General features: G+C 38.9%; 1 protein-coding gene across 8 annotated transcripts in view; it reads right to left on the minus strand.

The window, feature by feature from the left end:
• The window catches only part of Ptprm (protein tyrosine phosphatase receptor type M), a 750,652-nt gene that overhangs the window by 297,748 nt on the left and 439,717 nt on the right, over positions 1-13,187 (minus strand). For all 8 annotated transcript variants that reach the window (XM_090353479.1, XM_090353477.1, XM_090353478.1 and 5 more), the window contains exons 10-11: positions 8,575-8,776; positions 4,302-4,404 (exon numbers count right to left, since the gene is read on the minus strand). In XM_090353479.1, coding sequence (XP_090209605.1) covers positions 4,302-4,404; positions 8,575-8,776 — 305 coding nt within the window. The remainder of the gene's footprint in view (positions 1-4,301; positions 4,405-8,574; positions 8,777-13,187) is intronic.

The following is a 13,187-nucleotide window of genomic DNA, read 5'->3' on the forward strand; positions in this document are numbered from 1 at the left end:
AAAAGGCTTTGGAAACCATATAATGACAGTCTTTTTGAATACATAAGGCTGGCAAAAATCTAGGAAAGCAAACAGATGTTCAAATCCTTTCTCTTCTTTCTTGTATTGCAGTTTGATTACATGTGCATTTTGCAAATTTCCAGATGTGCTCCCATGTTTTCAATCTACATTATGGCTTGATAATCTAGGTCCATATGATCCTCTAATTAGAATTCTTATTTCTATAAACATTAAATGAAACTGAGAATTGTAATACACCCCATTCATTTTGAGAGGATGATGGATTTCCCCCCCAAACTCATCTTTCTCTATATATTGGCCTTCCATCTTTTCACTAGATAATTAGTTCCATTATGTTGTGCTATATAGGAAATCTCTTAAAGCGAATGTGCACTCTTCTGCTCAAAAGAAGATGAACAAAAAAACCTTAACAGTTAAGGTTGAGACATTTTTCTCTCTTATTTGTACCAAGATAATTTGCTCACTTTACGATAGATATCTGCCAGACATTAGTGGCTCACACATGTAATCCTAGCTACTCAGAAAGCTGAGATCTAAGGATCACAGTTCCAAGTCAACCCAGGCAAATAAATCCATGAGGCTTTCTAAAAAAAAAAAAAACAACCAAAAAAAACCTCCAATTATCCAGCAAAAACAAAACAAAATAACGTACAAGTGATGGTATAACTGAAGTGGTAGAGTCCCAGTCAAGGGCACTGACTTCAAGCCCCAGTATTGATACAGGTTTGTTCTCTCTCTCCCTCCCCCTCCCCCTCCCCTCCTCCTCCTCTCCCCCTCCCCCTCTCCCTCACCCTCCCTCCCTCATAAGTGTGAATCCTCATTCTAACATTGTGAATTATGGACAGATGACAAGTTTATTAATGTCAATATGCTAAGGCTCTGTGTGAAGAAGCAACAATCTAGTTGGAATTCCAAGCCCTGGCAAGATCAATGAATAAGGAGATAATATCTAATCAAAGAAGTGTTCTAGGGCCGGGAGTTTGGCCTAGTGGTAGAGTGCTTGCCTAGAATACGTGAAGACCCGGGTTTGATTCCTTGGTACCACATACATAGAAAAAAAAAAAAGGTGGACGTGGTGCTGAGGCTCAAGTGGTAAATCTCTAGCCTTGAGAAAGTACAAGGATAGCGCTCAGGCCCTGAACTCAAGCCCAATACTGGCAAAAAAAAAAAAAAAAAAGAAGTGTTGTAGTGGACTTGGAAGCCCGGGTGTTACTACAACTGTATGTAAGGGTTTGACAAAGGGAACCCAATTTTAGCAGACTTCAGAAATGACTAGCAGGAAGAAATGATGTAAAAGAGGGATATCATCCAGATAGTTTGGATTCTGATAAGCATTTCAATCTTTTATTTTCCTTTTCCTTTTTTATGAAAACAAGAATAGAACACATGAGGATATCTGCAGTTAACGAACTAGGCAGGTCCTAAAGTCACTTCAAACAACAAAGAAAATATAAAACTTGTAACAAGAATGTCTCCCCAAGGCATAATAGAAAATGTGTATGGTAATTTGCAAGACACTGCATATTTTAAAAAGACAGAGAGGGGTTTCCCAAAGAAAAATTCCTTTAAAACTTAGACATGGAAAAGTCTAAGACACAGACATGGATAGATTCTGAGTAAAAGAATCTAAGGTTAAGACAAGACAAAATTGTTTTAGATTGTGTCAAAAGAACACAAGAGAACAGGGAGTAACCAGCTACTTTTTTGAAGGATTGGTTAGGACTTCAACTACCTTCAGCCAGCTGTCAGTGACATGAGGTGACCTTTAACTTTTCTGATTATTCTTGTAATACTTCACAGCAAAAGTCCTCCTACCACTACAGTAACCATGGTTATGTTGTCTTTCAACAAAAAAATCTGATCCAAAAAAATGTTCCCAAGGATATGGTTCAGGTGTAAATGTTTATTCTTCTTTAATGAACTCCGCACTTCTCAAAGTGCAAATGTCTAACCCCAAGGTATAGATACACCTATTTCGTTTTCAGTCCTGAGGGGTCACACAGACAGGTACAAGCCTTCATCAGGCACAGATTCACATGGGCCGTCCAAAAGGACCAAGCACATCATCTCATCAGCTCTGCCTCTTTTCACAGTCCTTACAAACTCCACACTGGAATGCTTACAAAAGCCATCATGTTGCATAATTAATCAGAGTAAATTCACAGAATTCTGGAGATTTTTTACACATAGTTTTCTATGATTCTACACTAACCTGACACCGCTAATGACTTGGTTGATGGTAAATGAGCTTACACTAGTTATCTACTGGAAAGAAGCCCAGCTGTTTGTCCTTGACAGTGCAGAGAAAGTGTGTGATCCATGTAGTTCCAAAAAGAGCTACAGAAAAATTGTACACAGCCCTGAGCTGTGAGTGGAAAAGTTATCTTGGCTTATGCTATTCACAATAATAGTTTATGTGGAGAGAATCCATTCTGATAAAGCAACATATTGAAATATCTGTGAAACAAGTAGAAATTTCATTTACACAGATTAATAAACTTCTGACAAGTCCACACTAAAGATTATTCTGCCATTCTCTTGCTCCTTCCTAGGAAAAAATGCATTTATTTTATTCATTCACTATAAAAGTTATACTTTATAATTCTTAGCTATGTAAATCATAATGGAGTAAGAAATTGGGCATAGATAATGGCAATAGATTTAAATCTATTCAAATAAAAGCTTAACAATACTCTTTACAAGCATTTGTTCCTCTTTACAAAACAAATATCAGCCAGCTACAGTGATGTGTGAGTATAATCCAGGCTATGGGAAGGTGGAATTTGGAATTTAATTCATGGTTTGAGGTTCACTTAGACAAATGTTTTAGAGGGCCCCTATGTAAAAAGCATATTAAAGTCAAAAGGGCTAATGCTGTGGATCAAATTGAATTACTTGCTTACAAAGAGCTATGCCTCAAGTTTAATATCTAGTACCATAAAGCTGTCCCCTGCAAAGAAACCAAGTACTTATGGTACTTAGCGTTCATTCCTGTAATATTAACTACTGGAGAGATAAGTAGAATCATGAGTTAAGGCAAAAATGTTTCTGAGAACCCACCTAGACCAATAAAAAGGATGCAGTAGTAAATACCTACAGTCTCTGCTATATCAGGTACTGTAAAAAAGCAAGGATCAAGGTCTTAGCTAGCTTCAGTAAAAAATGAGACTCTGTCTCAAAAATAACCACAGCAAAGCTGTGTGGTGGCTCATGCCTGTAATCCTAGCTACTCAGGAGGCTCAGATCTGAGGATCAAGATTCAAAGCCTGCCGGTTCACTACAAGACCTGAGACCTTTTTTTTTAGTTTTATTTTTATTTATTTTTATTTTTTATTTTATTTTTTGTAATTAGTAAAAGGGTTACATGATATTTGCCAGATAGAAGGTGCATTAATTCACATACATTGATACCCTTTCACATGTTTGGTAGCCATTACCCTCCCCCCCCACATCCCCTACCCGTCTTGGTTTTCCCCCCTTCCCTATCAAATTTCAAATTTCAAATAACCATATTGAATTTATTTGTATTTGGTTATTTGAAATTTGAAAGACCTGAGACTCTTATATCCAATTAATTTCTAGAAAATAGGAAGTGGGGCTTGGCTTAGGGTAGGGTGGTAGCCTTGAGCTGAAGAGCTCAGGGACAGCTCCCAGGCCGAGTTCAAGCCCCATGACTCACAAAAATAAATTTATTAACCACAGCAAAATGAGCTGGAGGCATGATTCAAATAGTAGAGTACCTGCCTTGCAAGCACAAATCCCTGAGCTCAAACCTCAGTACAAGTAATAACTAAACAATACAAATAAAGTATTCTAGGTTCAAATAAAAATTATGGAAATAATTCTACATTAACCATTCGATTGAGTAGCCAATTTACTGAAGTTAAAAGACATAAAACTCCATAAACAGGTTTCAAGGGCCATTTAAGGAGGAAGGGTAATGGAAAAGAAGAGAGGAAAGCTCAAGAAAACAACAATAAAACATTATCCTTGGGCAATCAAACTGGGGCATCAGTCACCAGTGGGAAGTAAACAGACCAGGGTTTTGTTCCCTAGCTTCCAAAGAACAGCTCACTTTTATCAGAACAGACAGCATTTCAACATCTTACACAGAACCCCTTCATTTTTCTGTCATTTTCTTCAAGGAAAGCTAATAAAAGGCAGGGCTGTACATGCAGAATGAAGTCTGTTGCAGATCTCCAGGAAAAAGTATTGGAGAAATCCACTCCGCTTTCATTTCCTCCTCTCTAGAGCCAGCCTACCCTCCCCTGGCTCCATACCTCACAGGTGCGCCTCTGCTCTGGGCAGGTTTCAGCAGGACTGTCACTGTGTTGTCAGTTTGATTTAAAGGTGTCTCAAGTTCATAAGCTGGCATAGATGGTGCTGGGGAAAAAACATTTAGATGGTAGACACATTATTTCGGGTTTATCTTTGTAATTTACTCTTACAAAAACAAAACAAAACAAAACCAGGGCCTCAGCATCCTTACATAAAGCTGCAGCTCTAAGTAAGGTGTATGAGGATTGTCCACACAGAGAAATGAGAGGCTGCTAAAACCAGCCCTTACTGACTGAAATCTTAGATCCTGAATGGAAACTTAGAGCAGGAACAGGGCGCATCTGAGGTCTTGGCCAAGTTCTGTTTTTTTGATTGGGATCCCAGTCATATGTAATCTGTGCTGAAAATTTGTAGTCTGTGCACTGTAGTATAAACATGTGATATTCATGGAAATAATCAATAGGACCATAAAACTCAAATTTAAGGTTTCTCTTGGGTCAGACAACAGTAACTCACTCCTGTGACTCCAGTAACTCAGATCTGAGGATAGTGATTTAAAGCCAGCCAGGGCAGGAAAGTCACAAGAATCTTATCTCTAATTAATCACCAGAAAAACCAGAAGTGGTTCTGTGGCTCAAAGTGGCAGAGGGTTATCCTTGAGAGAAAAAGCTCAGAGACAGTGTCCCTGAGCCCTGAGTTCAAGCCCTATGGCCACCATCAACAAGAATCCTCCTGGAGTTTAAGCAAAATGATGTTTAGAGGGACTTGTTGGAGCTGGTAATAACACAAGTTGTGCATACTCGAGGAAGAATGCAGCAGACAAACATGGGAACCGAAGAAAGATCTAGTGAATTTGACTTTTGGATGTGGTCTGTTTTAATCAGTGCTTCTGGAGCTTCAGTGATAGACAGTTGTCTCAGAAGATGAGAAACTACTCTCCACAGTTACGCAGTTTAAAGTAACAGGGAGACAGAGAGCATTATAGGCAAATACAATTTCACAAATATTAGTACTTTTCCCCCAAATCAAAAGCAATTTCTAGGCTATTTGCTGGCTTTTTTTCTTCTTGCCATAATAAGACAGTAGCAGCTCTTCTCAGCAATTATGTTACACTCTGAACAAGACATATCACCATGTGAATCTGCGTGTGTGTGTGTGTGTGTGTGTGTGTGTGTGTGTGTGTGCGTGCGTGTGTGTGTGTGTGTGTGTGTGTGTGTGTGTTAGGGGGGCCAAGAGAAGAGATACTATTTTCTGTACCCACAGAAAGAGATGTCTGAGGGAGAAGGCGGAGATCATTCCTTTCTTCTGAATATAGTTCTTTGTAAAGACATAGGAAATGCTGTTATTTAATAGACATGATTTGTTCCTCAGTTTTGCCTAACAATCTCTATGTATTCGAAATTAACTCCAAATCAGAACAGAATTATACCTTGGAAGTGAGACCAATTCCTTCTCTCAGTTCCATGAAAACAGAATTTTAAGTCTCATGAACTGTACCTATTCTTTTACTTTTTTCTTTCCAAATGAGGTGTACCTTCCCAGATGATCCCTCATTTCCTGGGCATTAGTAATCCTCTTGGTTCACCTTCCTGAGTAACAGGGATTGGTACCTGGCAACATTTTTAGTATTAGAAAAATGATGAACCTGCAAAGGCTAACTAAAAGTTTCCATGCTTCTGAATAGAGTTATATGAACTCCAAGTATTAACAGTAGTCAGATTCACCTGGTTGGAATTTTTAATGAATAAATATGATAAAAACGAATACTTTGGGGTAAAAGAATGCCTCCACTAAAATGATTATTGAAATATATTTTCCACTGGAAAATTTTTAGAAAATTAGAGGCATACAAATTGGCATATAATTAAATTCCTATGACAAATTGATGCATTAGTTAATACCTTTATTTCTTGATAAGTATCCTAATACTCATAATAAGGATTATATTTGCTCTATTAAGATCGGAGAGGAAGGATGTAATAATCAAAGCAAAAATCCAAATCTTCTGACCTTCCAGTGGGTTTTGTGTTCATTCACCTGTACATCTTCAGTCATTTTTAAACCCCAAGGATAAATTTACCCACTCTTTATTATTTGCAGAACCAAGTGCTTCACATTGGCTATCAAATAAGCATTAAACCTTCAGTCGATTTTTGCTGAAAAGAATAGTCTTCCAGCCAGGCACAGTGGCTCATGCCTATAATCCAAGCTACTCAGGAGGCTGAGATCTGAGGATTGCAGTTCAAAGCCAGCCCTGGCACTAAAGATCATGAGACTCTCATTTCCAATTAACCACTAGAAAACTGGAAGTGGCACTGTGGATCAAGGGGTAAGGTAATAGTCTTGAGCTAAAGAGCTCAGGGATAGTGCCCAGGCCCAGAGTTCAAGCCCCATGATGGACAATAAATAAATATTCCAGTGAATAAGTATGATTTAAAATTAGTTAAAAGAAAAATTTCAAAATGTCCTCCCTTATAACCTAGCATTGTACTTGTGCACATTTCTTCCCGTCTATACCAAACAAAAACTTTGATAAAGTTAGGAATTTAAGGGTCACAGAGACCAAAATCAGACAGAATATTGTTGTAACAGTGACTGATACCTCCCTTTACTCTCCTCCAGCTCCTCCTATCTGTTTATGCTTGGATATAAAATGTCTTCAAAGGCTCCTATGTTTAAGGCTTGGTCACCAAGCTAGGTGCCCTTTTGAGAGGTGGTTGGATCATATGGGGCTGCATGGGCCATCAGTAAGTAGGACCTCGTTGGAGGAAGTAGTCATGGGAATATACCTTTTAAGGACATGCCTATCCCAGAACCATCTTTCTCTGCTTTTCAGTCAAAATGATGAGCATGGCTTGGCTCCACTGTGTGTTTTCTCCATGTTTAGTCTCTTCAGAGGCCCAAAGTGACAGGGCCAATCAACCATGGACTGAGACCTCAGAGACCACAGCTGAAATTAGTGTCTCCTTCTTTAATTTGTTATGTCTCAGGTATTTTGTTACATTGCCAGAGACTACAGACTAAGACAACTCAACTCAAATACTTCCAGATGCCAGTGACTCATACCTGAAGTCCTAATCAGGAGGTTGAGCTCTGAGGATCATGATTCAAAACTGGGCAGGAAAGTCCATGACACTCTTAGTTCATATTAACCACTAATCCCCTCCCCTACACCAAAAAAAGAGAAAGCAACTTCAAATGTAGAGTTGCAGCACAAGAGGGCCTGCCATGAGATAAAAAGCTAAAGGATAGTGCCCAGACCCTGATAGTATGTACTCCTGCATATCCAAAAAAAACATTCCCCCCCAAAATAACAAATAACAACCAACCCCCAACCAAACAGACAAAACTAAACAAAACAAAACCTTTAAATGTTTCTACATTCCCAGCCAAGGATGGAGGAAAATGAAGAAAGAAAAAAACAAATCTGTTTATTGTGGTTACATATATACCATACCAGATGGTAACTTCATTTCCTCCAGCCTAACGTACAAAGATATTTTATACTCAGTTGAACATGCCCAGAAATATTTCCCAAATTATATCTTTTATTGGATGACATAACTGAGTCTCTTTCCAGCAGAAAACTAGGGGCCTTAAGTGCCTGGTATTATCCTGTATCCCTGCAAGATGGAAAACTATGAACAGCGAAGGTTCCAAGGCAGGCTGCTCTTCTGCTGAGCTCATGGCTCAAGCATGACATGTATTTTTCCAACATTGCTGCTCTGCTGTCTTGAGATTGCAAAGGGGATCAAAAGTGCTTTAAGGGAACTTTTGACCTCATATCCGAGTCTTCCAGGGCAGACTGTTCTAACACTGACCCTTACCCTAACACAGGAAGACCTTAAGCTCTCAAATGATAAAAATACTTACTTCACTCAATATCATAAGTCTGAGATTTAGACATCAAGAGGTGTATGAGCATGATTAAGATGTGTTTATTATGCAAGCTTGGCTATGGTGGGGGTGGCAGAGGGAAGAGGTGGTAGGGTATGGAGTTGGTCCCTTAGCTTTTTGTTTAAGGGTGGTGCTCCATTAGCTGAGCCACTATTTAACTTCTGGCTTTTTGCTGGTTAGCTAGAGATAAGAGTCTCATGGGTTTTCTCACTGGGGCTGGCTTTGAAAACATGAGTTTTCAGCCTCCTGAGTAGTTAGGATTAGAGGCCTGAGCTACTGGTGCTTGACTCAAGCTTGGCATTCATGACATCAGGAATAAAAGTACAAAATTTCTGCTTCTGAAGAAAAAAAATTCAGAATCCATGACTGTTATCATACCTGATATTTTGGTGGTGAACTGGTTTGTCGCAGGAGGCCCAAAACCCTTGGCTGTGCTTGCCTGGATGGTAAAGGAGTATGTGGTCCCCGGATAGAGTCCAAAAAACAGAAAGTGAGTTTCATTTCCAAGTTTGGAGACTCTTCCGCTTTGATTGGATAAATCTATTTCTGGATCAAATGAACTGACTGCTTTGTAGACAATCTGCAAAAGGAATAAGATGTGATGAAATCTCAGTATCACCCAGGCTGCATCTTTATCCACCATGGCCTTCTGCACTGTGAGAGCCAGAGTCATAAACAGTCCTCTACAATCACTCTTCAAATCCGGGATCCAGAGAAGGGAGCAGCAGCTCAGTCAACCGTCAGAGGAGTGCTCACCTTTATAGACAGGGGAACCTAAAGCCAGGGGATGAGAATGTGAAGGATGAGCTCAGATGTAAGATGATACTTTGAAGTTCTTTGCTTTCCAAGTATTGGCTTCACAAAAACACTTAACAGTTGGTTTAGAACAAAATAACAAAACAAGACAACTAGCTCAAACAGATAAAGCTCTCAGAAACTTGAAAGGCTTCATCTTTAATCTAGTGGCCATGATTTGATTTAGCACTGAATAGGATTATGGTCTATGAGGAACAAGGACACATTTAAGTGTTTTCATCACTGTGAGCAAGATGTCTGCTCTATAAATAAACCCTACCACTCACGATAGTAGCTTTCAGTGCTCTGAATAGTGTCCACCTTTGGGGTCAGTCACTTTTCTTCTAGTACAATATTGTCCAACAGAACGTCCTCCTGTGATAGGTTCTCTTTAGCACTGTTCAGATCAATATGGTAGCCACAAGCCATGTGTGACCAGGGAGAACTTGAAATGCAGCCACTGAGAACGAGTATAAAAATGTAAAGCAGCATGCTTGACTAGAAACTGGCAAACTAGCAAATGTAACTAGAAATTTTGATTGTATTTGTTACATATACTGTTTTCTTGGGCTTGGGTATTTCTGGAATGTTTGAAAAATAAATATAACATAGGTTCCTTTAAATTTTGCTATTTCATGGGATTTTTTTTTCTTTAAGAATTTCAGGATGAGTTCATCAACTATTCAAGAACATGTACTTCAGGAGTGATTACTAACTTCTACTGGTTGTAATGATATAATTTTTAAATGTGGCATATTCAAAAGTTTTAAATTGCAAAACTGAGCACTTTTCTTGCTTCTAAATAAGTAAACTTCCACATAATTTATGTGCATGAATACTAGCACTGTTATTATACAGAGTGATAATTGACATTCTTTCTTCTTATGTTTATACCGTGTCATTATAATTAAGAAGACCTCTGTGAAAGAATATTTAGATTGAATCAACTGAGCTTTGGCAAGGAAATACCTCATATATACATTAATCATTGGAGTGAATGACACAAGCAAGCAGAGTCAGACAGTAAGTCAGTTGTTAACCCTATATTAGATTTTTTCCCCTCAAAGTAAAGGACATGTCAGAAGGTACAAGACCAGATCTGCCAGGGGAGGGAGCTCAGCAATACATCTATCTGTCTGTACCCTCACTTGCTAGCTTAGTTCTCCATTCTAGAGCCTTCATAGAAAAAGGTAGCTTAAAAGAGGAAGTGTGCAGTATAACTGCTTCTCAAACTTTACTCATTTGTTCACTCATTCACATTCAAAGCCTATTTGTTGAGTGTTTCTAACATTCTTAATGCTATGTTGAGCTGGAGTCTCACCTGGTGATTCAGGTACTGCACAGCCCCTGGCATGGGGAGGTGTAGAGGCAGTCTAACAAGTAGGATACTGTTTAATTGCATAAGGGTGAGCACTGCTCACTAGGGGGGATATTAGTTTTCTCATTCATTTTACTGCATTGACTAGAAACTAAGGGCTTGACAAACACCCAAAGAACTAAGTCTGGGCACCTTTGCTTCTCCAAACTAATTTCTGAATAAATTATACTGTCTCCTATTACCCTCTGCTCTGAGTTCTATGGGTGGGGGGAGAAGATTGATGGCCCCAAGTGCTTTCAGGTCTTTCCTGAGGCTACTCTTGCTTCTACACTTCCTACAATTTCTAGGTTTGTCACTTATTTGGGGTTTGGTTGGTTTTGTTTTGTTTTTCCTGCCAATTCTGTGGCTTGAATAAAGGGCCTCATGCTCTTGCCTGTTTTTTTTTTTGCTCACATCTGGTGCTTTATCACTTTAGTCACCCCTTTTGGATTTGTCTGACCCCACTAGATTGAACCCAATCCTCATATGACAGCCTCCTAAGTAGCTAGACTTACATGAACTACAGGTAAGAAGGAAGGAAAATTCATTTTGGAAATGTTTTCAAAGACACTGCAGTGTTCAGGTGAGACAAGAATAAACAGGTGTCTACCTACATCTCAGGCCAGTATCCTAGTTTTGCTTATTTATAGTCTTCCCAAGTCTGGCTTACTAATCACATAGGTCAGCTAATGCCCACAGCTGAGACTGCTTAGATACTTCACTTGGCAATGAGTCAACAGATGCAATAAAAGCTCTCACCTAATCTTAAATCACAATCTAAGTATGTCAGAGGAATTAGAACATTTCATGTAATTATATCTCCTTTCCAAGGAATGACTGATGTTTTATTCTTCCCGATTCCCTTGTGATCAGCGAATATTCAGCACTCCACGTACATTTCCTGGAACAATTCCTGAGGGGAGCACGTGCTTACCTGTGCTCGTGCAAACCCTTTCACCCAGGCAAGCAGAAGCCTCTTGGCCTACCAGTGTAGACTACAACACAGAGTCTCCTCACCTCCCTGGGTTGATGAGCTGGATTTGTCTATGGTCACGAGGCCCAGGACAATCTACACTGGGGATTCTGATCGCTTTAGACACCACCCTTGATAATCTGGTAAAAATTCTAGATTCTCTCCCTTTGCTCTTACAAAAATGCATGACTGTGAAATCATGTTATCCTAACAATTATGAACTCCTTTTCCTTACCTCTAATAATGTAGTTGGGTCAGAAATTTCATGACTCAATCCCTACCCCCATCCTCACAAAATTACCCACAAAGCCAGAGCCCTAGGTGTCTGAGTCCTGAATGAAATTGAGATTCAGGGGCAAGCTAACTTGCAGAGTTCCATGGCTTATCCCAGAGGCCACAGGCAGTAAGCAGCTGCTGACCTGTCTTGACAGTGACGTTCAAGTACCACCATGCATGTCTGTAATCAAATCCACAGGCAACACAGCCCTCCAAAACTTTTGTTCGATTGTTAATTCAGCAAATGTTGATTAAGTGCCTATTAAGTACTTGGCAGTGGAGAGGGCAGCAGGGAAGCTCCCAGAAGGAAAGCCTGGGAAGCTTTTACACCTGCACATGATTGCTGAATGAGGGTGAGGGCATTGGAATGAAGCCTCTATAAAGACTGTGATACCCAGCTATGTTCATCGCTGCACTGTTCAGAATAGCTAAGAAATGGAAACAACTCAGATGCCCCACTGCAGATGAATGGATACAAAAAAAATGTGGTACATATATACAATAGAATTCTACATAGTCAACATACAAGATAAAATAATGGCATTCGCTGGGAAGTGGATGAAACTAGAGCGAATCATGCTGAATGAGATAAGCCAAGGCCAAAAGAACAAAAGGTACATGGTCTCCTTGATATGTGGCTATTAGATCCAAACAGTGAAAGAGCAATGACTCAATATTCAGGTACCCAAGGTTACTGACATGGTCTTAGAGATATAAACTACACAGACATAAAAATCTATGGTGAGACAGATACTCTATAGACATAATGCTATATTATATAGATTGATATATATCTATGACATACAAACTCTCAGCTTAATTTTAGTTATGTTCTAAAATCTATGTGCCAGTGATTGCATATATAGATTGCCTTCTTGAATACTTGGTTGTTAAACATGACATTTGAAATATGATATAAAAATAAGTTAATAAAATCTTTGAATAAAAATAGACTCTGATACCATATAGGAATCTGAGTAATTGTATGGTGTGCCCATGAGAAACCACTGTGATGCAAAAAACAAATGTGGGGAAGGGAGGAAGTTAAATTTAGGTGAGATAGAATGAACTATGCTTATATACTGATTTTGATTTCTAAGTGCCTAACATCTTCCAAAATTACCTACCTCTCTCTCCTTTAAGTTTCTAATTCTAAATGGACAGTTTCATCAACAGTATACGGGAGTAAGAGTTTAGGGAAAATTTTCCCAGAGTTGAGTTGGGAATAATTACAGCCAGCATAAAAATCAGGCCTTTACTTGAGATCTCCATAAATACAAATAAATAGATAATCAAGTTGAATTTCAGAGACATGAAGGGCAAAGGGTACATAAAAGGAAAGGAAACCATTTAAATGGAATACCAAAAGAGCAGCAGAAGTATGTATATTATGGGAGAAGAGAAGAAGAAGCTAGAGGAGCACAAGTGGAGGGGGGAGAGAATTCAGAAGACACTTTGATAAAAAAAAAAACTTCCTATATATACCTCATTGAATTCAGGAGGAAAAAAAAGGGAGATTAAGTGATAAATATAAATTGGGATTAGATCATGGAAAGTATTCAATATTGAAACCAAACTTTAAAAGAAATT

This window comes from Megascapheus bottae, chromosome 19 (assembly GCF_031878675.1).
Source record: "Megascapheus bottae isolate mThoBot1 chromosome 19, mThoBot2.hap1, whole genome shotgun sequence".
NCBI classification, from domain to species: Eukaryota; Metazoa; Chordata; class Mammalia; order Rodentia; family Geomyidae; genus Megascapheus; species Megascapheus bottae.